Raw genomic sequence first — 22,402 nt, 5'->3', positions numbered from 1 at the left:
CCGTGCGTGTGCTGGCTTTCCAGCCTACTAGATTTAATGCACACATTCACCGCAGCCCCACGAGGTACGACTTTGGAGGTCAAGCACAGAAGACATAAAAAGACGTCGTAGAAGTCGAAGCGGATGATAAAGAAAAAAACATAACCTCTTTGACTAGGATAGGGCCTTGGATTGCTTGGATTGTTGGGATTGCTACACGTGTTCCTCTCAATTCAAAACCTTTTCGGATGGTCGATTTCAGCTTCCATCATGGTTGCATTATATTTAGTGGACGACCCCCGGAATCACGTGGCCTGACACTCCAAAAGTTCCATCCGGCTCGAGTCTGTCCCTCTTCACTTCAATTTAATAATAGAGCTCCGAGTGAAACACATGTACCTACCTATTTATATTCCACAACCCAACGATGACGACGACTACGGGCTGATGAGCGAGCCGGAGCACTCTCATCTTTCAATTCCAGAGGCGCGAGTCGAGATTTCACAAATCAACCAACCGTGCCAAGATGGAGTGGATTTCGTGCGTGTGGCGCTTGAAAATTGAATCTTTCCGTATCATCGCACTCGTGAACCCTTCCTCTACCGATGTATGACATTCCGGTGGTGGATGCGAAGACGATGATGGCGTTATTATGATAGCCGGCCGAGCGGCCGACTGACAGATTGAAAGTAATCTCCCGCGTGGTTGATTTGCTTGAAGGAGATTTTGATTGGCTGCGGCGGCGTCGACGGCCAGTAGGCTATGACGAAACAAAGCGCGAGTGTGCCGCAGGAAATGTCATTTTGAGGTGCGACCTTAATAAAGGTAGAGCGCTGTGGTGCGATTTGATGGGTCTTAATCCGGATGGAGTGGTTGGAAATTGTCGGATAGCACTTGGCGATGGATGGATGGAAGAGGGTATCAAATTGACCAGAGCATTTACATGCGATTAACCACTCTCGGTGAAGATTGCTTATGCTTCGTTTGGTTTATTGCTTAGGATGATGACTCAATTACAATCGCAGAACATGGGTCTTGGGCTGAAAGTCTCCTTAACCCTTCGGTCAGAATTTTTTTCTAAAGCATTTTTATAAATATAATACAGCTATTTAAGGGCAAATACCTATACATAATCCGAATTTTTCGGGATGTTCTGGAACGTCAAAATTCTCCAAACAAGTTCATATAGCTTATGCACATCATTTACGTTTCAATGCCATGTATACGTATGTATGTGAACAGGGGATCCTACACCAATAAGGGAATGTCTTTTTCAGCAACTAAAGGATGTTCTCCTTTCCTCGTCGGTTACGCCACCAAAATTCGTATTAGTGTTGTCTCCACTGAAAGCTACTAATTTGTCATGCAAATTGTACTTTTTGAACACATGATCAATTATTTCTGTGAACGTTCCAGCTTTCTCATTTGCCACTTCATGGAGATCCAAAATCCTCAGCTGAATGCCATCTTTCGATGCATCTCAGTACTGCACAACGATAGAAAATAGCTACCGTCTGAACTGATAGAAATTACAAGTTGTTAACTGGTTACTGGTTTAATGCAGAAAGAGAAAGAGTTCATTTTTGACGTGGGACTACGTCTTTGATTTCTATTAGGTACTGCAGCGTGACGTCACGAATGAACTCAGTGTTAATCGGCTGAACCTTTTTGACAGTTCAGTGGTACTGTTCACAAGCACTTAGTCGTTTTTGTCGAAAAAAAAAATATTTTAAAATTTCCGAATTTTAACTTGAAAATTGTCGAGGAAATGCGTGGTGAAAGGATGTGGCTCGTGGACATTGCAAAAGTGTGGTTTACATCTCACTGCAATCTGAAAAATTATCCAGAAAATCTACCCAATAAAAAATCGACTAAGTCCACGTAAACAGTACCAGTGAGCTGTCATCAGATTGAGGTTAACCCCGACGGTGCAAAACCTAATATGGGGGTACACTTTGTGAAAACCGAAAATGGAACATGTAACAAATTAAGAAAGATTTGAACGTTAATAACTCAGCTGCCCCTGGTTTAATTTCAATAATTTTATCACCTACCGATCAGAAATATGGCTACGCATCGATTTCAACAAGAATCTATTGAAAACTGGTAAATGTCCAGCATTGTCCAAAAGCGTCGAATTAACTAACAAATTCACCAATTACCTACATGCATATGCTGCTTCCCCAGCACAGTCGTCAGAGAGTAGTAAGTAGACGAAACAAGTCGAAGTGGCATTCGCCTCCGATCCTCGGGCGCGTGCGAATTTGGAGGATGGAATTGCGCAATATTTTGCACACTCATCGCCATACTCAGAACCAACCGCTCCCAACGACCACACCACTGTGTGGTGGTGTTCAGTCGTCAAAATTAGTAGCAGCAGTAGCAGTACTTTCGGCGTGTGGCGTTTAAAATTGTTCTCCAGTAACAACGAAAGGCTGCCTGCAAGCAGCGAGCTGCAGAGCCCACATAAGCAACCATCAAAGGAGGAAGAAGCTGCACCGCTATGCTATGGATCGGAATCAGTAGCACTTCGTGAGTCGCTGCGGGTCGGTCATCTATGCCAAGCGTGTCACCATCGCACCAAACGACATACAGCTCGACAGCCTCATCCGTTGAACACCCAGCTCAGAATTACTCAACCATCACTACAAAACGGTCCATTTCAGGGCCACCAAAAATTTATTAAAGAGTATTATTTGGACATTGGTCAAGGTCATCAGTTCCCGCAAGCAGCTAGCTATTAAGGCATAACCTGTCTATAGAAGGTGTGGACTTGTAGGCCTGAATATACTGGTGCAATTATTTTTTTCTCGGCTTTCATTCCGCACGATTCGTTTATTTCGTTTAATCAATCACCCTTGTAGTGACGACGAAAAGATTGTTTCAATCGGCGCTTACATATGAAATTTAATGTGGGTTATAGAATTTTTTGAATGTTACCAAAATTTTTGAATGGTTTGCTACTAAATGTTGAGATAATTTATTGATTATTGAATTATCACACTGTATACTATGAAAAAGCCGCCTGTTTGTGAGTTTTGCCTGTTTTCAAGTAAGGAGTTATCATTTTCCGGCGACTTCACAAATAAATAAAATCAAACAAAATCATCATGCAGAACTAGCTAGGATTTGTTTTACTTCATATTTCACAAAATTGCTTTCGAGTGTTAAGACATCGTCTCCCGCAAAGTTTACATTTTTCCTTCTACCAACACATACATCAGGGCTAGATAGATCTCCACAGGGTTTATAGAATCAATGCAATTTCAAAAAACCAAAATGCACAGCATTACGAAAAGAGGTCAGGTTTCGACCAATAGCAGAAATATTTTAATTCTAAACAAGCCAAACGATTGGAAATTTATCTACCAATCTGCTAAAATGAATATTTCGTCACTATTGAAAAATACCAAATGTCCAACTGTTGCAATGGTGATCAAAATTATCACCGAATGTCTGAAAACAGTGCATTCCCTAACACAGACTTAAAAATCGAATTCGATGCGGTCCCACTCAACGGTGCTCATTCAATCACCGTAAGTGGTGGTGTCCAGTCCAGCAGCAGCAGTAGTAGCAGCGGCAGCAGCAGCAGGAGTGCTTTCAACAACAATGAAAGGCTGCCTGCAAGCAGCGAGCTGCAGTGCTGCAGAGCTCATATGAGCAACCATAGAGAAGGAGGAAGAAGTCCCACCGGGCTAGGATCGGAATCAGTAGCTCGTCGTGCTCAGCTCAGCATTACTCAACCATCACTACAAAACGGTCCTTTTCAGACCACCATAAATTTGTTAAGAGTATTATTTGGACATTTGTCAAGGTCATCAGTTCCCGCAAGCAGCTAGCTATCAAAGCTCAACCTGGTCTCTATAGAAGGTGTGGAATTGTAGGCCCGAAAGTATTGGTGAGATTAATCATCGTCCGACCGTTTTCCAAACACGCCGGTAGGAAGTGTTAAAAACCCATATAGAATTTGAGAGAAGTGGGAATAATTCGCTTTGGGTGTATATTCAGTCCCCAGAAAGCCAATAAAATCAAATTTGTGAGAAAATTAGCTCTCACGAGTTCAATCTCTCGAAGTCCCTCCTTTTTTACATATTCTGCACAAACGATACTTTCCACCCCGCCCCATTCATATAATTCAGAAGGAAATCCTTACTTACCTTACCAATCAGGCTAAGGCCTTGTTGTCCTCTGCTGTCCGAAGAAGTCGTCTCCACTCTACTCGATCCATGGCCACAGTTCGCCAGCCTCGTAGTCTGCAAAGGGTCCGCAGGTCACCTTCTACTTGGTCGATCCACCTTGCCCGCTGCGCGCCTCTTCTTCTTGTTCCTGTTGGGTCGCTTTCTAGAACCATTTTCACTGGGTCGTCGTGCGGCATTCTTACGACGTGCCCAGCCCACCGTAGTCGCCCAATTTTTGCAATGTGGACGATGGATGGTTCTCCCAGCAGCTGGTGCAATTCGTGGTTCATTCGCCTCCTCCACGTTCCGTCATCCATCTGCACTCCACCGTAGATGGTACGCAACACCTTCCGTTCGAAAACACCAAGGGCGCGTTGGTCCTCCACGAGCATAGTCCAGGTCTCGTGGCCGTAAAGGACCACCGGTCTAATCAGCGTCTTGTAAACAGTCAACTTCGTGCGGCGGCGAATTTTATTCGACCGGAGCGTCCTCCGGAGTCCAAAGTAGGCACGATTCCCTGCCATAATGCGTCTTTGAATTTCTCTGCTGGTATCATTTTCGGCGGTCACCAGTGAGCCCAAATACACGAACTCATCGACCACCTCGATTTCGTCACCGTCAATCTGAACTCGGGGTGGGAGGCTAACATTGTCTTCCCTAGAACCTCTTGCTTTCATGTATTTTGTCTTTGATGCGTTGATGGCAAGTCCAATCCGTCTAGCTTCAGCCTTCAGTCTGATGTACGTTTCCGCCATCATCTCAAAGTTCCGTGCCATAATGTCAATGTCATCGGCGAAACCAAGGAGCTGGATGGACTTCCTGAATATCGTGCCACTCGTGTCTATCCCAGCTCTTCTGATCACACCTTCTAACGCGATGTTGAACAGCAGACACGAAAGTCCATCACCCTGCCGTAACCCCCTTCGAGATTCAAAGGGACTCGAGAGTGTCCCCGATACTCGAACAACGCACATCACTCGATCTATCGTCGCCTTGACCAATCGCGTCCGTTTATCCGGAAATCCGTACTCGTGCATAATCTGCCATAGCTGATCTCGATCGATTGTGTCGTATGCGGATTTGAAATCGATGAACAAATGATGTGTGGGCACGTTGTATTCGCGGCATTTCTGCAGAACCTGCCGAATCGCGAAAATTTGGTCCGTGGTAGCGCGGGCACCCATGAATCCCGCCTGGTATTGCCCCACGAACTCTCTTGCATATGGTGACAGACGGCGGCATAGAATTTGGGAGAGTACCTTGTAGGCGGCGCTCAGCAGTGTGATCGCGCGGTAGTTGCAGCAATCCAACTTGTCGCCCTTTTTGTAGATTGGGCATACGACACCTTTCATCCACTCCTCCGGTAATATCTCCTCCTCCCAAATCTTGGCAATTACCCAGTGCAGCGCTCTAGCCAGTGCTTCACCACCGTATTTCAATAGCTCACTTGGTAGTTGATCTACACCAGTTGCTTTGTTGTTCTTCAGCCGACCGATCTCCTCCTCAACTTCTTGAAGATCAGGGGCCGGTAGCCTGTCGTCTTCTGCGCGTGCTCCAAGGTCTGTTGCCGTGCCACCTTCGTTTTCTGCTGCTTCACCGTTGAGGTGCTCGTCATAGTACTGCTTCCACCTCTTAATCACCTCACACTCGTTCGTGAGAAGGTTACCGTCCAAGTCCTTGCACATATCAGCTTGCGGCACGTAGCCTTTGCGCGAACTATTTAGCTTCTCGTAGAACTTCCGTGTGTCGTTTACGTGGTACAGATTTTCCATCGCCTCGCGATCTCGGTCTTCCTGCTGACGCTTCTTCCTTCGGAAAACCGAGTTTTGTCTGTTCCGCGCTTGTCTGTATCGCTCCACATTCAATCTCGTGCGGTGTTGCAGCATTCTCGCCCGTGCTGCATTCTTCTCCTCTACTAACAGTTTGCATTCGCCGTCAAACCAGTCATTTCTTCGGTCCGGGATTGCAGTACCTAGTGCCGCTGCAGCAGTACTACCTATGGCTGAACGGATGTCCCTCCAGCCATCTTCAAGAGAAGCTGCGCCAAGCTGCTCTTCCGTGGGTAGTGCAACTTCCAGCTGCTGCGCGTAGTCCTGGGCAACTCCGGTGTCCCGTAGTTGCTCAATGTTGGGTCGTGGCGTTCGACTTCGACGTGTGTTATGCACCGTCGAGAGTTTTGAGCGCATGCATACTGCAACTAGGTAGTGGTCCGAATCTATGTTCGCACTGCGGTACGTGCGGACGTTGATAATGTCGGAGAAGAATTTCCCGTCGATTAGAACGTGATCGATTTGGTTTTCTGTGTGTTGGTCAGGTGATCTCCAGGTGGCTTTGTGGATATCCTTGCGGGGGAAAAAGGTACTTCGAACTACCATACCCCGGGAGGCTGCAAAGTTCACGCATCGTTGGCCGTTGTCGTTCGATACGGCATGCAGGCTGTTTGGCCCGATTGCCGGTCTATACATTGCCTCCCGTCCTACCTGAGCGTTCATGTCGCCGATGACGATTTTGACGTCCCGTTGCGAACAGCCGTCGTACACCTGCTCCAGCTGCGCATAGAACGCTTCTTTCTCGTCTTCGGGTCTCCCTTCGTGTGGGCAGTGCACGTTGATGATGCTGTAGTTGAAGAAACGGCCCTTAATCCTCAACTTGCACATCCTCGCGTTGATCGGCTGCCTGGCGCATCTTACCCAGCACTACAAAGCCGGTTCCCAGCTCGTTGGTGGTGCCACAGCTCTGGTAGAAAGTAGCCGCTCGATGCCCGCTTTTCCATACCTTTTGTCCCGTCCAGCAAAGTTCCTGCAGTGCTACGACTTCGAAGTTGCGTGGTTGAAGTTCGTCATAGATTAACCTAACGCAACCCGGGAAGCCGAGCGATTTGCAGTTCCATGATCCGAGTTTCCAATCGTAGTCCTTATTTCGTCGCGTAGGTCTGTGCCGATTGTTCCGATCCGTATTTCTTTCTTCGGTATTTGCAACTTTGTTTTTTTTTTCCAGGGCGGCTTGTTGGGCTATCCGGTAAATGTATTATAATGATTCTTCAGATATTTTCTTCTATTCTGGCGTTCAGCATAATTTAGTGCTTTCCAATAACATTAATATGGTAACACATTATTTACTTATATTATACTAAAATGTTCTATCAGTATCTGCAGGAGAAATGGACTATCGTCAGGTGTTTCTGCTTTGGAAAAATGCGGAAGGTGACAAAAAAACCAAATTGGGTTTTTTGGTTAAAGAAATAACACGATGTCTTGAAATAGATGCAGAACTTGTTGATGTTATGTCAGAGATTGAAAATTACTTGGATAACATTTGCAAATGTTTCAGCCAGCTGTGGCAGAGGCATAACCGCACAATGGCTAGAGTTCTGGAAAATAACGTTGCTTATTTTGACAAACCATTTTGTTTACCGCAACATATCCTTAAAAACATTCCATCAACGTCCAATGTTACACACAAAATAATTTAAGCGTTTGTCGAAACCTCAGACTGTGTGAAAAGACGTAGAACAGCGGTGCTTCGCTCAGCTCATAATGCTGATGAGTTGACCTATGCTGCACAAATGTCATTGCGTTCAACTGGGCAAAATGATGCTGCTTCTATTGTCAAAGAAGCCACACAAACTTCCCCAACTCGTGCGACAAAAATTTTAAAATCCTGGAAAGCATCGAAACTTCCGGAAATAGTTCCATTCTCTGACTCGATGAATCGATGAATAAAGTCATCCGACAGACACGAGCGTTCCATTCAAGGAAAATTTCTCGAGTGGCAACGAATACCGATCTGCTGCATCGATTGCTTGAATTATCTGATTCATTCATTACAATGAATAGGATTAGTACGTGCAAGCCAAATATGTTATTTTCTAATGATGCTCGATTCCTACTAGATATGAACGACTCAAGTACTGGGTCTGATTCTGACGATACTGATAGCGAATAAAGCAACATAAAAAGCGGGTTTTATTTTTTATTTTAATTCAAAAGAGAGTGTCATTAACGCAACACTCAATACAAGAATGTTCATAAAGCTTTGGAAAATGATCTAACGAAGAATTAAGATCTTTATAAACATACCAGACAGATAGTCACAGTATCTCGATTGTCGCCTTTTGAATGAGATCAAATATTTAATAGGAGACATTTGATTTTGATCCCTTTTTAAAACAGCTGTAACTTTTCCGGATGTAGTCCGATGTAGACAACTCCGGCATTATTTTGCAGCATTTTTGTTGTACTTTCAAATGTAAGTTGTTTGATCTGCCACCATTTGCCACCTTATGAAATATTTGAGTTCAAAAATAGACCAAATTTTATTGAAAAATCCCAAATATCTCCAAGTATATAGGAAATAGCGAGAAACAATGTTCTACAATAACATGTATTTTAACAATACAAAGAAGTCCTTAGAACATTGCAAACCTGTAAAAATTACATAGAAAAAGTTATGGTAAAAAAATATGATTTTAGAGGCACGTCCACAAAAAACGCTTTTTAGATCAATTGAGCAAAAAGATAGAAGGTTTATGTCTTCAGCAAAGTTGTTTGTATTGACATAATCTTCAACATTACTGAATAAACAAACCTTCTATCTCAACTTTAAAAAAAAATGAATGTTCGGATCCCACTTTTAGGGGGATTGATCACAAAATGGCTACCGTCAAAAGATGGCGCCAATTATGCCTTAAAACTTCTCTGAAGACACTATATACCTAAAGTCAAAGGATTTTGCGTAATCTCACACGATCACGTTTTTCGCCGTTTGGACCACTGTGCGCGGTGGTTGAATAAACACCGTTTGATGAGACCAAATGGAATTCAACTTTGAAATCTGTGTTAGGGAAATCGCTTTTCGCAGGCAATCGGTGATAATTTTAACTATCATAGCAACAGTTGCAAATTCGTGCAATTTTCAATAGTGAAATTTTGAAAAATAATAAAGTCTTAACTTAAGCAGATGCGTAGAAATATTTCTAATCGATTGGTGATAAAATTATTGAAGTTGGTTCAGGGGCAGCTGAGTTATTAACGTTCAAAATCTTTCACAATTTTGTTACATGTTTCATTTTCGGTTTTCACAAAGTGTACCCCCATATAGAAATCACAGAAGCTAATGAACAGCCCCTTCTACATCAAGACGTTAATCAGTGTTAATGCCGGATCGACTGTATTATAGGAAACCAGTGGTACCCGTACTATAGAAATCCGGCAAGAACGAATCCGTACTATAGGAATCTTGACTGTACTTTCTATATGGGAAACGGAAACCATAGCTACATCCTACGTGAACACGTCGGTCGTTGCACGCCGGTGTAGTAATCGATCTCTACTCTGTGATCACCACACGGCTATAATTTCGATAGATTAGGGGCTGTTCATAAACTACGTAGACCGTATTTGAGAGGCTTCAGATCTCCCTATCTGACCCTATAGAGATCTCCAAGCACAATCTCACGAACACTAAAATCCCACATCCATATATAAAAATTAAGAAGAAGAAGAACCAAAAAGGTATCGCGATATCACAATTACTTAAAAAGGTAGCGCGCGGTCTCACGCACACTTTTGTGTATTTGGAAAACTCTATGGGGGAGTGTAAAGCTGCAAACTCGTTACAGGATAACTAACCTTGTTTGGGCTTAAAGGGCCACCCACATTAGTTCCGTTAGCGTTGCGTTGACATAAATTTGACAGCTAGACAATCGATTTAGCTGTCATATTGGCGCAACGCGTCAGATCCGGATCTAATGTGGGTGGTTCTTAACATAAAGTTCTTTAGTAAAACCAACCGGTGGAAACTAACGATTTTAAATTGACTCACTACTTGACTAGCCTATTGGTCCCAAGCAAATCGATTAACGTACCCCATTCTAGTCGAAATTCTAGTACTACACTATGTTTGTTTTGATTCGCTATGATAATTTGACAGATAAAATGAGGGGCTCGTGGATTTTCCTATGTTTCCAGAGGTGCATCGATTAGCTTGGGACCGAAGATAGTACCAGAGCTGAGCCAAAAAGTTGAGTACGTTTCTTCGGGACCATCTGGTCTTAGAGTTACCACTATGGTAAAACCATAGAGGTAACTTTAAGACCAGAAGGTCCCGAAGAAACGAGCTCAACTTTTTTGCTCAGCTCTGGTACTATCTTCGGTCCCAAGCTAATCGATTCGCCCCTCGGTACATAGGAAAAACCAATAACCCCTCATTTTATCTGTCAAACTTTCATAGCGAATCAAAACAAACAGTGCGTAGTACTAGAATTTCGACTAGAATGGGATACGTTAATCGTTTGCTTGGGACCAATAGGCTAGTCAAGTAGTGAGCCAATTTAAAATCGTTAGTTTTGTATTGATTGTTGGTAAAACTATGGACGACTGTTACCACAAAATTGAAAAAAGTTGCTCCAATCTCGGTTCCAATCGAGCAAAGCAGTGCATTTTGACGGTTCGATTGGAAAAACTTGTGACAGACGGCCATACTACCATAGAGGTAACTCTACAAGACTAGTATGTCCCGAAGAAACGTGCTCAATTTTTTGGCTTAGCTCTGGTACTCTCTTCGGTCCCAAGCTAATCGATGCACCCCTCGAAACATAGGAAAATCCACGAGCCCCTTATTTTATCTGTCAAACTACACACTTAATCTAGCTCGGTAAAATCTTAAACAGCCGATTACCTCGGCATTTACTTTTGTTGATATATCTGCAAAATATCTGTTTGTTGGAATCTGTTGGAAAATTTTGAAACCATCATCATTTTCATAGTTCTTCTATTCTCCACGAGTGCCAACTTTGATTTGTCAATTTAGTTTGGGCTTGTTACGTGTGGTGCAGCATAACAAGACAATTTAGCCAGGCACATTCTATCTACACACATTCGAATGTTTCACAAACCCACCTTAGCGTGTTGCATGCCAAAAGTACATAAACGGAAAGAAACGATAAAAAAAATCAATCATTAATCGCACTGCCACGGCCGCGATGCGGCGTTGCGGTTGACATTGACCGCGTCCATATCCATCTGTGCTAAGCTTAAAAAGAAGCATGAAAACATAAAGCAAAACATGCAGGACCAAACGTCAAAAACACCATCGGTCGACGTCGTTCTCATTCCTTGCGCACGGTGATCAAAGATGACAGCATCTGCGGTGCACTCTCTGCGATGACGATGACGATGAACAAAGGCATGCTTTGCTTATGGCATAAAAGCAACTTACCGCATCCATCGCAGCAAGCGGTAAATAGCATAAAACAGAACATGCACATGTATGCAGGGGTAGACGCGGTCAAATTTACAGTCGGATGATCATCGTCATCACGTTTTATGTTGGGTCGGTTGAATTGAATATATTCACCCACACGTGCACAACGCGTTCCATGTAGCAGCAGCTAGCAGAGATGAAGCGAATGTCAGTGCGTACTTTCGATGGCGGCTTTCGAGTGAGGTGCGCGCTTGTGTTGGTGCGGTTGTAAAAGATCCGCACGATATGACAGCTCGCCTGTTGCCAGTTGCATGTGCTTTAAAATGTCCTATGTTATGAAAATAATGCATAGTTTTCGAAAATCCCTCTGTTCGGTTCGATTTGAATAGCAGGTTTATTTGTAAATATCAAATTTAAGTGAAAATTCACCAAATGGAACACACATTTTAATGAAATTGATCAATCGATTTCAATTAACTGCACAAACAAATTTAATGTTTATCTGGCAACCTCCGAAGCAAACTGACAGCATCGAGTTTCAAGTAGTTCGCGCTAGCCCGGGTATTGGTGCTACCGCTCGCTGGTTGAATTCGTTCCTGGGTCTGCATGTGTATGCGTGTTATTCGACGTGACATTCACCGCCATATACACACAGCCCGCCTACCGCCTCCTCCTCTGCTACTCTGCTGTCTGCTCGCTCGCTCCGCTCTACTGTGACTGGTGTAGTAAAACCTCAAAACTTGTTCGACGAATGCGAAAAAAGAGGTTGATTTCCGTTCGGACGCTGCTCGAAGCTGCCTTTCCATACACAGTTTTGCGTTTCTTCTGTAGTTTTTTTCGGTGATTTCTGTCCGTAAGAAGTGGTTTTTTCTCCGGATTAAGTCCGCGTTCTCTGTGTAGTAGCCTAGGCAGCGGTCGTTGCGTGCGTTGTTCCTCCGTGGATAATTTCCGGTCCGTTCCGTGTGTGCTGTGCCGAGTCGACGACGTTGTTCTCCGTCGTGAAAGTGCTTCGTTCAACAAAAGTAAAAGAAGCGAATTGTTCGGTGTGTGGTGCTGCTGCAGCAGATTGCTGCACTACTGTTTGTCTGTCCCTCGAAGAAGAGCTCTTTCTGTAATAATCATAATACAAGCTGAGTGCAGTGTGTCGAGTGCGCGAGATTGTGTCGTTGGTTGGCTCCGTGAAGCGCAGCATACCGAAGTCCAAATCCAAGCAACCAAGTGTGAAGAATCGACAAAGAGCGACCCCTTATTCGGCAGCGAGTGTGTGTTGAATCTGCGAAGCGAATCCCCGACATCTTTGCGCGGAATTTTCCATTATCCTCACCCGAGACACCACGGATTGGCCGTCAGCGCCACACAGAGACCGGTTCCGGTTCGGAGTAGCCCCGAAACGACGACTCGGATACTAAGCTAAGCGGGCGCCAATAGGCGAATGAATGGTAAGTGCAATCATCAGAATTCGTAGTAAACTGCTCTTTCAGTGTTGTGCGGGGACGGGATGTGGATGCAGTTTGACAGTTTACAACACTCACGATTATTGTGTATTCCCCATTAGGGAAGGGTGTGGGGGTGTACCTCTGAAGGCGAAATGCGGCCGCTAACTCGCGGCACGGCGATAAACAGCTGAATGATGATGATGATGATGATGACGATTGTTTCGGTGGGTTTGATGATGGCAGCAATGCATATGAGTTCAACGAGAAGAGAAGAAAAAAAAGTTCACCGTCGGACGCCCCTTGCCACTTTGAAAGATGATGGTTTTCGAACTAGGGTGGTTCGTTTACAATGTGGTATGATTAATTTTTACACTTGAAATGTTTTGAAAACAAATCTAATCGGATTATCTAATGCTATGATCAGTCTGGGCAGTTATAAACGGTAGAACTCTTTAGTTCTAGATAGAGCTGGAATAAGGGCGTATCAGTTTTTGTAAACAATGACTTCTCTCGATGATGTCTGGGAATTCAAGGCACGTCCAAGCAACCAACATAATCATCGGGTAGGAGAATTCGTCTCTTATCAAGGGCAATCTACTTTCAAGGAAGTTCTGAGAAAATTTAAGGCCTGAGATAGTTTTGAGTGGACTTTCAGGAAAACTTTAAATTGAATTCCAAGCAAATTTTAATGAAATTCCAGTGAACTCGAGAGGAAATTTTCAAGGGCATTCTGAGGATAATTTCATGAAGTTAGTTGGAGAAACGAAATTACTTATCATTCTCTCTCTCTATCTCTCTTTATACTTGAAAGTTCCCAAAATTTTCCTGAAGTTAATGAAACTGCCTTGGAGTTCTTTTGCAGTTTGATATGCTAGCCTGATGCTCACAATATTTCTCATCAATTTTTTTTAACTTCCCTGAACTTTTTCGGATTTCCTAAAGTTTCATTAATCTTCCTATCGATCATGGATCTTCCTCAATGCTTTGGAAATTGGCTGAAATCTCCAAAGTCCTTTAAAATTTATCTAAATTATCTAATGTTAACGGAACTGCTCTGAGGTTCTTTGTCCTTTCCTGAAGCTCTCAAAACTTCTCTAAAGTGTTTGCAGATCTCATTGTTCTGCCCTGAATTTAATTGAACTGTCCTAAAAATATTAAGCTTCCGTGAACTTCTGAACTTATGTGAAGACCTCAATATTTTTCTTAACATTTCCGAAGTTCTCTGAAATCCTGGTAACTTCTTAAAATTTCCCGCAAATTTTCTGAATGCACAAGAATATCCGAAAACACACCAGGAGACATCCAAATGGCGAAACGTGCACTCAGATCGACCACATGTTGGTGGATGGCCGGCACTTCTCAGATGTTATCGGATGTATGGACTTTCAGGGGCCTAACATTGACTGAGATCATTATGTTGTTGTCCGTAAAATGTCGTCCGTTACGAATTCGATGCGTTTCAATATCCATCGCTTGTCAGCAGAAGGTGTTGCTGCTGAGTATCGCCAGAAGCTTGATGAGCGGATTAGCGAAATCAACGCGAACGATGACCTCAACAATCTGTGGAACACAATCCACGGAGTGGTGAACACAACCGCACAAGAAGTGATAGGTACGGCTCAAAGACGACCACGTAATGGATGGTTTGATGAGGAGTGCCAGAGGTTGACGCATGAGAAGAACGTTGCCAGAAGCCGGATGTTAGTGTATGGTACCCGGCTGAACAAGGACAGCTGACAAGCGAACCCACCACAGAAAGAAAAGGCAATACGAAGAACGCATAATTGTTGAGGCGCAAGAAAGTATGGAGCAGAACGATATGCGTAGAGGTTCTACGTGACTGTCGGAGTAAAACAGCGCCATCTTCCGCCATGTGCAATGACCTTGAAGGGAATTTGCTGACACATAAAACAATGGTGGTTGCCAGAAGGAACACTTTGAGAACAGACATTGTTGAATGGAGAGAGTGAAGGAATATCAATAAACAGAGTAAACATCGCAGACGGCACAATGAGGCTGCTGGGAAGGACGAGCTCCCGGCCGAACTTCTCAAAAACGGAAGTCAGCAGCTGCATCAAGCAATCCACCGTATTCTAATGAAGATATGGGAGAACGAAGAACTGGCTGCTAGCTGGTTGGATGGTCACATTTGCCCATTATTCAAAAAAGGGCACAGACTAGAGTGCGCCAAGTATCGAGTAATAACTCTTCTGAATTGGGCGTACAAAATACTTTCACGCGTTCTGCTCAACAGATTGGGACCGCTTGAGAAGTCCTTCTTCGGCGAATACCAGGTTGGTTTTTGTGAGGGCCGATCAACGACGGATCAAATGTTTACCCTGCGTCAAATCCTTGATAAATCCCGGAAGTACAACTTGCAGACTCACCATCTGTTTATTGATTTCAAACCAGCGCACGATTCAGTGAAGAAAAATGAGCTTTGGCAGACTATGCTAGAACATGGCTTTCCTGCGAAACTGATTGGACTGATTTGCGCAACGCTGGATGGATCGAGATCAAGTGTGCCGGTTGCAGATGAGATTTTGACCACGTTGGTGACCTTAGATGCATTGAAGCAGGACGATCATCACACGATCGCACATGCTCCTTGTCTTTGCGAACGACATCGATATCATCGGAATTGACGGCGAGGATTGGGCTCACGGATAAGTTTTGGGCTGGTTATGTAGTGCGGATGCCGGAAGAACGACAAGCAAAGATTATATTCTGCAGAGAACCCGGAAAAGGCCGTCGACTCCGGGGTAGACCTCGCACACGTTGGCTTTTTGCAGTTGAAGAGGACATCAGGTCGCTAAACGTTCGTGGCGACTGGAAGCGATTGGCTCAGGACCGAGTCCAGTGGAGAAGACTACTTCGTTCGGCGCAGAATCAACAAGGCGATTCGTAGCCCATCAAGTATCAAGTAAGTAATGGAACTGAACTACCCCTGAAATTCCCCCTATTTTTGGAGTTTCTTTGAAAAGCTCCCATATTTTGCTGATGTTCTTGAAAAGTTCCTGAAGTTCTTGGATCTTCCCTTAAATTCCATAGACTTAAATGATTATTTCTAAATGTTTCTGAAGATCTCTGCACTTCCGTGAAGTCTTCGAATTTCTCTGAAATCTTCCCAAACTTCATTAAGCTCCTGCAGTTTTCCTGAAATCAAAACGAAATACTTAATATTGGTATGATGATTTTCACTGAAGTTCACATGATTTTTCTGCAATTCATGGAGCTGTCCTTAAATTATCGACACATAATTCATAGCTTTTTCAATAGTCCATAGAATTTCCAGATGTTATTAAACCTGCCAAAAAGATTTATTATTTTCCTTAAAGTTCTGCAGACTACCCAGGATTTCTCAGTATTTTTGATAAGAGCCCGCAATTTTACGGAAATTAATTGAATTGCCTTGATGTTTCGACAATTTTCCTTAAGTTTTATTAACTTTATAAACGCTCTTGGAACTTTGCCTTAAATCAGTAATGTTATCTGATTTTATCTGGACATTTCTGAACCTTTGTATGCCTACCTGAAGTTCTCTAAATATGTTTAATGTTTCGGTATTTTTTTGATATATATTCAGAATTCCCTGACGTTTCTGAAGTCGATGCCAGTTTCCTTAAGTTAATGGGATAGTTCTGAAGTAATCTGATCGTACTCGAAGTACTCGGAACTTCGCTGAATATTCCCTGAGGAAATATTTGGTTGGGTTTTTAAATGCAAACTCAGTAAATCATACCATTTCTGAACGGAAAACCCCATTTTCACATACCCAAAAAAATACCCATATTCACATAGGGTAAATGACGGCTTCGGCAATACTATATTATATTATCGCCAGGGTTGTAAACAACGTCCTTGAGAGCTCAATTTTTGCATGTGGATACATTGTGTTTCAGAACATCTATTGGCCAAGTTTGAGTGCTCTAGGACTTCGTTTACCCCCTGACGATAATAGGTTGAGGTATTGCCGAAGCCAACATTTCCCCTATTTTAATTGTTTTGACTGAAAATGGTACTGCTGAACCTTAAGAATTCTAAGTCCTATTTTCAATTTGATGAATACGATTATGAAAGACAATCTTAGCTTTGAAAGTAAACTGGTTTTATCAAAATCGAGTGACATTTCACTTAGTAATTGACTATAACACAGTTTTAGGCACTAAAGAATAGGGCAAAATTCCTTATTTTTGCCCTAAACTACCAGAAAATGATTCGTGCCGTGCACAATCTCCTAGGGATTCGATTTCTAATTAAAAAAAAACTAACTTCTGATGCATAAATATACCATCATATCTAGCGTCATTTTGAGACGTTGATTTAAATGCCTTTTTTAAATTTCCCATTGTGCGGTGTTACACTTGTACTTTGGAACTGGCGTTAATCCAACGCTCATCTATACTCAGTTTCGTCAACATGGCCAGGATCACCTGATTTATGCGTTCGACTTGGTGATTTTCTCTCGAAACACCTGTGGTAATCTCGATGTGCTCCACATCCTGCTCGGCACAATACTCCTTGAAATGGGATGTAAAGGTTGATCCTTTATCGCTAATGATACGCCTAGGGTTTCCGAACAATTCACTCTGTTGTCGTAGCCGTTGGATCACCTCAGTCGCATTCGTTGTCTTAGTAGGATAAATCCACACGTACTTCGTGAATACGAGTTTCTCCGTCGCATCCATGGGTCCCACATGATCAACATGGTAAGTATCGAATAGAACATCGCCTTTTAGGATCGATGGCAAAAGTACTTCCGCTTTTTCCTCGTTTTCGCTCTGCAATTGAGGATGCACTTAAGGCAGCACTCGATTTACCTTTTGGTTTTAGCACTGAGCTGCGGAATGAAGTAGTCGCGCTTGATCATGTCTTCCAGTTTCTTCACACCAAAATGTCCACTTTCATGTGCTCGTCGGTAGCTCTGCTGGCACGACAACCACTTCTCGTCCATCCACAATTTTCATCAGCAGGTCACTTGTCACTATGTCGAGCTTTGAGCAGCTCACAAAATACTCGAAGTCCTTGGGCAGTTTTAATCAGCTCCACTAGTGGGTCACCAGTCGTAACCATAGCATCCACGTGTCGCATACGGCAGCCCGGTCGATGTTCTACTGTGTATGTGTACTCTTCAAGTACCAATGGTCACTCTTGAATTAAGATTTTTCCCTTTCAACGCATGTTGGAACGCTGCACAGTCTGTCACAATTTTAAACGGTGTACCGGCTAAGTACTTTCAGCTGCTCGAAACTTCTGTTTTGCCTCTGAGAGCATGAGCATTGACGACCATACATTTCAGTAGTTGCTAGATCATCGTTACTTTGCTTACAGTACAACTGTTCATCTTGAAAACAACATCTCTTAATTAGACTCACCGGGCATCCAGAATCAGCCAGGGTCTCAATCGTCTGTGCCTTGTCTTCTATGATGACGTTGACTGAAAGCAGCGATTAATCCTTAACCTCCAAAAATCTTCCATTACCTTTCCTCGCCGTTCACGATTGGGTACGCTGACGTGTTTCCGCTCACTGATGGCTTCGGATCAGCTGCTTCACCGCTAGCTTGCCTTGAATTTGATTCGTTTCTCCGCTTGAAGCAGTTTTCCTCATCATGACCCACTTTATGGCACACGGGGCAACGGGGACGACGCTGTGGCTGCAGACAATTTATCGAGATATGTCCGGAAACGTGGCAGTTGAAACACTCGTCCTTCGTATTTCGTTTCGGTAGTACTTTGGCATCCCCGTTCGTTCGGTTCTCTTCATGCTGCCTCCTGCTACCCGTATTCATCACACTGGCTTTTGGAACGCTTGCGCATCTCCTGGTTCGACTCGCAGTAACGAATGTGTTCGAGTAGCTCATATATATACTCTCGTAGCGCCGGGTTACCCGACTGTTGTACAACGGATCGTATGACAATCCGCTAATAACGTACTTAATGATCGCCGAACTGCTCAATTTTCCCTTCTGTGCGATGGCACTCATCCGAAAAACATACTTATCGTAAGACTCCTTGCCATCCTTCACGCATTTTGCCAGCTTCCGATGATCGTCCGCTTCGTCTTCATACTCCGGAAAAGCGATACAGATGCAGGCCTTGAAATTTTCCCACGTTCGAAGACACTGCCGGTACGCCGCTCCGCCAAGCCGACAGGATGCATACATCAATGTCGAATTTGACGTCCACGCATACAGCTCTCTATAGTGATCGATTGTCTGAAGCCAATCCAATTCACCGCTTCCCCCCTTGAACAACGGAATGAGCTGCTTAAGTTCCTCCGGATGGAAATGTCGCTCTCCACCACCGGCACTCATTTTTACATTATCCTTCGTTTCTTCCTCTTCTTCTTCCTGGTCGTCGGCATCATCTTCGGGGCTCTGCTCTGAGACTTAAGTGGACCCTACACGATTGCTTTTATTGACAATAATCGTATTGTCAATAGATTCAATATTGACGTCAATACATCGGTATTGACAATATTTCTGTATTCACATCATCAATATTATTGTCAATACTTCCCCTTCGCGTCAATATATTGATACGTGTGGGGTTCGCTTTAAGGTGTATTCAAATCTGAGCGATATTTCACGCGCAGAGAGAGATTTTGCGAAGGTACGAGAGGGAGAAAAGTACTAGTTGTCTCTCTCATTCCAACGCAAATTTTGCTCCGCTCCGCTAATAAACGCTCAGATCTGAATACACCTTTATGGACTCCCTTTCGTCTCGTCATCTTCACTCGCTCGCGGTAGGATCCAAAATCGCTGTCTCCGGACGGGGCTGGTCAACGCTGGCTCGATGCACTCCCACTGGATTCGCTTGACGCTCGAATCTTGCTTTTCGGCATCCACAATCTCGATACTTCGGTGCCGATCATTTCGAACACTTCACGATTGCCACGCTTTACGAAAGACCAATCCGATCAGCCCAGATCCCACTTCTGAGGATTTTGTAGTGATATTTCGGATCTCGCACGAACACGATTTTATCTGGAGAAAATAACATCTATGCATTCACTGTTCGACTTAGAATTGGGCGATCTTGGATCGATCTTTTTCTTTCCCATTTCCGATTTTTCGAATCGATTCTTTGTCCACGAAAATATCGAAAAAAATCGATCTCTTCTTTCGATCTTTTCGATCTTCAAAATAATATATAGGTGTTAAATTTGGTAATTGTTATCACATTGAAAAAAATGATTTACTCTCACCCAGACTGCGTAGTAAATTTAACGAACATAACGTCAACATCAGCATCGCTTTCTACAATGACGTCACTATTTGCGTTTCCGATATTTTCGAATACAGCAATATTTGAAGGTTTCTGCTACCTCCCTCCTGGGCTTATTACTCCTGACCGTCACGATAACATTTAAAAGCAAAGAATTTCTTGGGGTACCAACGTAAACAAGCATATAGTCCATTCTATATGCAAGAGTATTAATGGTCCGAAAGTGAGGATAGCAATAGCAAACCAACATTTTTGGCTAGAACAAAAGTGAGCATAGCAAACTAAGCACTTTGAAAATGGGATTACGCGAGTGTGCGAGTTATAAACGTCAGAAATGTCAATTAAAATAAAAACCATAAGATCGATCTACCAAAGATCTTGATTTGGTACCGATTTAATCAGTGGATCGATTCTAGAGTTAAATATAAGACCTGGAGAGCTAGAGCTGTCGTATCTGGAATGTTCTTATAATTGCGTCTCCTTGTTTTGCTACTTCTGCTGTGGCACGTACAGCGGAAAACGCTTTAACTGTTGAGCATCTGCCCAACGGGCTCATTATTGTAACGTTTGGACGACACAAACTGCTACAGAGTTCTTCCGAACACTGATTACTGTAGATTCAAATTATGATAATTCAAACAAAAACGTTAGCAATTTTATCTGTGTATGCATTTTTTATAAATCAAGACCAACAATTGAAATGGCCTTAACTCCATTTTGTAAACCAACATTGTAAGGCCATTTTCTCGCGAACCGAAGTCCACAAAGGCAAACCAACATAATGAACAGGTAGGGGAAATTCTCCTCTACCCGATTGTGGTTTAGGTTTGCGAATGAAGGTTTCGGTTCGCGAGAAAATTGCCTTGCAAGGTTTGTTTACAACATGGAGTTAAGGCCATTTCAATTGTTGGTCTTGAAATGTAGTTTTCCCACATCAACAATTCAAGATCAACAATTGAAAAGGCTTCAACTCTATTTTGCAAACAAACCTTGAAAGGCCATTTTGTCACGAACCGAAGTCCGCCATGGCAAATCAACAAAATTAACAGGTAGGGGAAATTCTCCTCTACTCGATTATGTTTTAGGTTTGCGAATGTAGGTTTCGGTTCGCGAGAAAATGGCCATACATGGTTTGTTTACAAAATGGAATTTAGGCCTTTTCAATTGTTGGTCTTGAATTATCAACAATTTCCTGGTTCTGCTAAGAATATACTTTAAAATAGATGTCTATAAACTTTTCAAAAAATGTTCAACTTTTAATAGTTTTGATTATAAAGCTGTTCTTTTAAAACTGATAGTAAACACGTTTGTGGCACTTAATTAATTGTTTTACCCAAAATGTTTTTTTTTAATCTGGTCCTGAAAAAAACAACTGTAAAACTCAGGGAATTTAATTTGCCAAAATTAGTAGACACCCTGTGGACGCAATACGCGTGTCTGTCAAAAGATAAGCCATTATATGCGGAACGAAAAGGAAATAACTCAACCCCACTAAAAAACTACAAGGGACAGCCCTATGGGGTTGTAAGCAATGGTGACGTAGGACTACGTTTTCTTATATAATCAATCTATTTTGGTAACTGCAGCAGAAGCTTGTGTTTTGTGTAGGAATGGGAATTTGAACTTGGTTGTTTATACTCTTTAGTATGACGCGCTTAACAAAGATGGCCCACAGCTACTCACGAAGAGCTACTGATTCCGATCAATAGCGGTGCGGCTTCTTCCTTCTTCTATGGGGGCTGCAGCCAGCGTTGCCAGGTCATTTTTAGAAAAATCTGGACCAGGTAAAATATAAAATCTGGAAAAATCTGGAATGCTAAAAAAATCCTCTTTTTAACATAATGCTATTGAAATCAAAATGATGTGCCAATCTTCCGTAAAAATAGGTCAGTATGATCATCTGGAATTTATTTAAAGTACTAGAATGGTTAAAAATTACATGTGTAAATAAATCATATAAAGCAAATAACTTGTAAGCATTGCCAAAATCATCCAACAATGAAAAGTATTGTGTGTATAGTGTGCCCAAAAAGTTCAAATATCTCTTACGCAGCATTTCAAAAATTGAGTTAAATGTGGGTAAAAAAACAGCAGAAAATATGATTAGAATAGTTTTTTAAACTGTAACTTTTTTAAAAAGAATGAGAAGCAAAGAATCAAGGTAATTAGATGGGATGGATTTTTTGAACGAATAGTCGATGTAGTCCTTACTATTTGATGCAGTATAAGAATTTAAAGATTTTATTAGTTATAAATAATTCTAATATTACTCTGAGGTTGAACAGATTTACAGTTTAGTTCTTAACGTCATACAACACACAACACCCAGCAGACCAGTAGGCAATTTTATTTTGAAGCAAAATTCACCGGGCTGAAGT

General features: G+C 42.7%; 2 protein-coding genes across 2 annotated transcripts in view; both read left to right on the top strand.

Annotated features, from left to right (window-relative positions):
- Window positions 1–22,402, top strand: part of LOC135709112 (uncharacterized) — a 494,499-nt gene that overhangs the window by 19,613 nt on the left and 452,484 nt on the right. The window lies entirely within an intron of this gene.
- Window positions 11,879–22,402, top strand: part of LOC135709116 (uncharacterized) — a 167,058-nt gene continuing 156,534 nt past the window's right edge. The window contains exon 1 of the mRNA XM_065231318.1: window positions 11,879–12,799. Coding sequence (XP_065087390.1) covers window positions 12,793–12,799 — 7 coding nt within the window. The 5' untranslated portion in view covers window positions 11,879–12,792. The remainder of the gene's footprint in view (window positions 12,800–22,402) is intronic.

This window comes from Ochlerotatus camptorhynchus, unplaced genomic scaffold (genome assembly GCF_037179485.1).
Source record: "Ochlerotatus camptorhynchus isolate MF236.1 unplaced genomic scaffold, CSIRO-AGI_Acam_v1.1 ptg000350l, whole genome shotgun sequence".
NCBI classification, from domain to species: Eukaryota; Metazoa; Arthropoda; class Insecta; order Diptera; family Culicidae; genus Ochlerotatus; species Ochlerotatus camptorhynchus.
The sequence above is the reverse complement of the archived record's forward strand: the minus strand, read 5'-3'. Positions and strand labels throughout refer to the sequence as shown.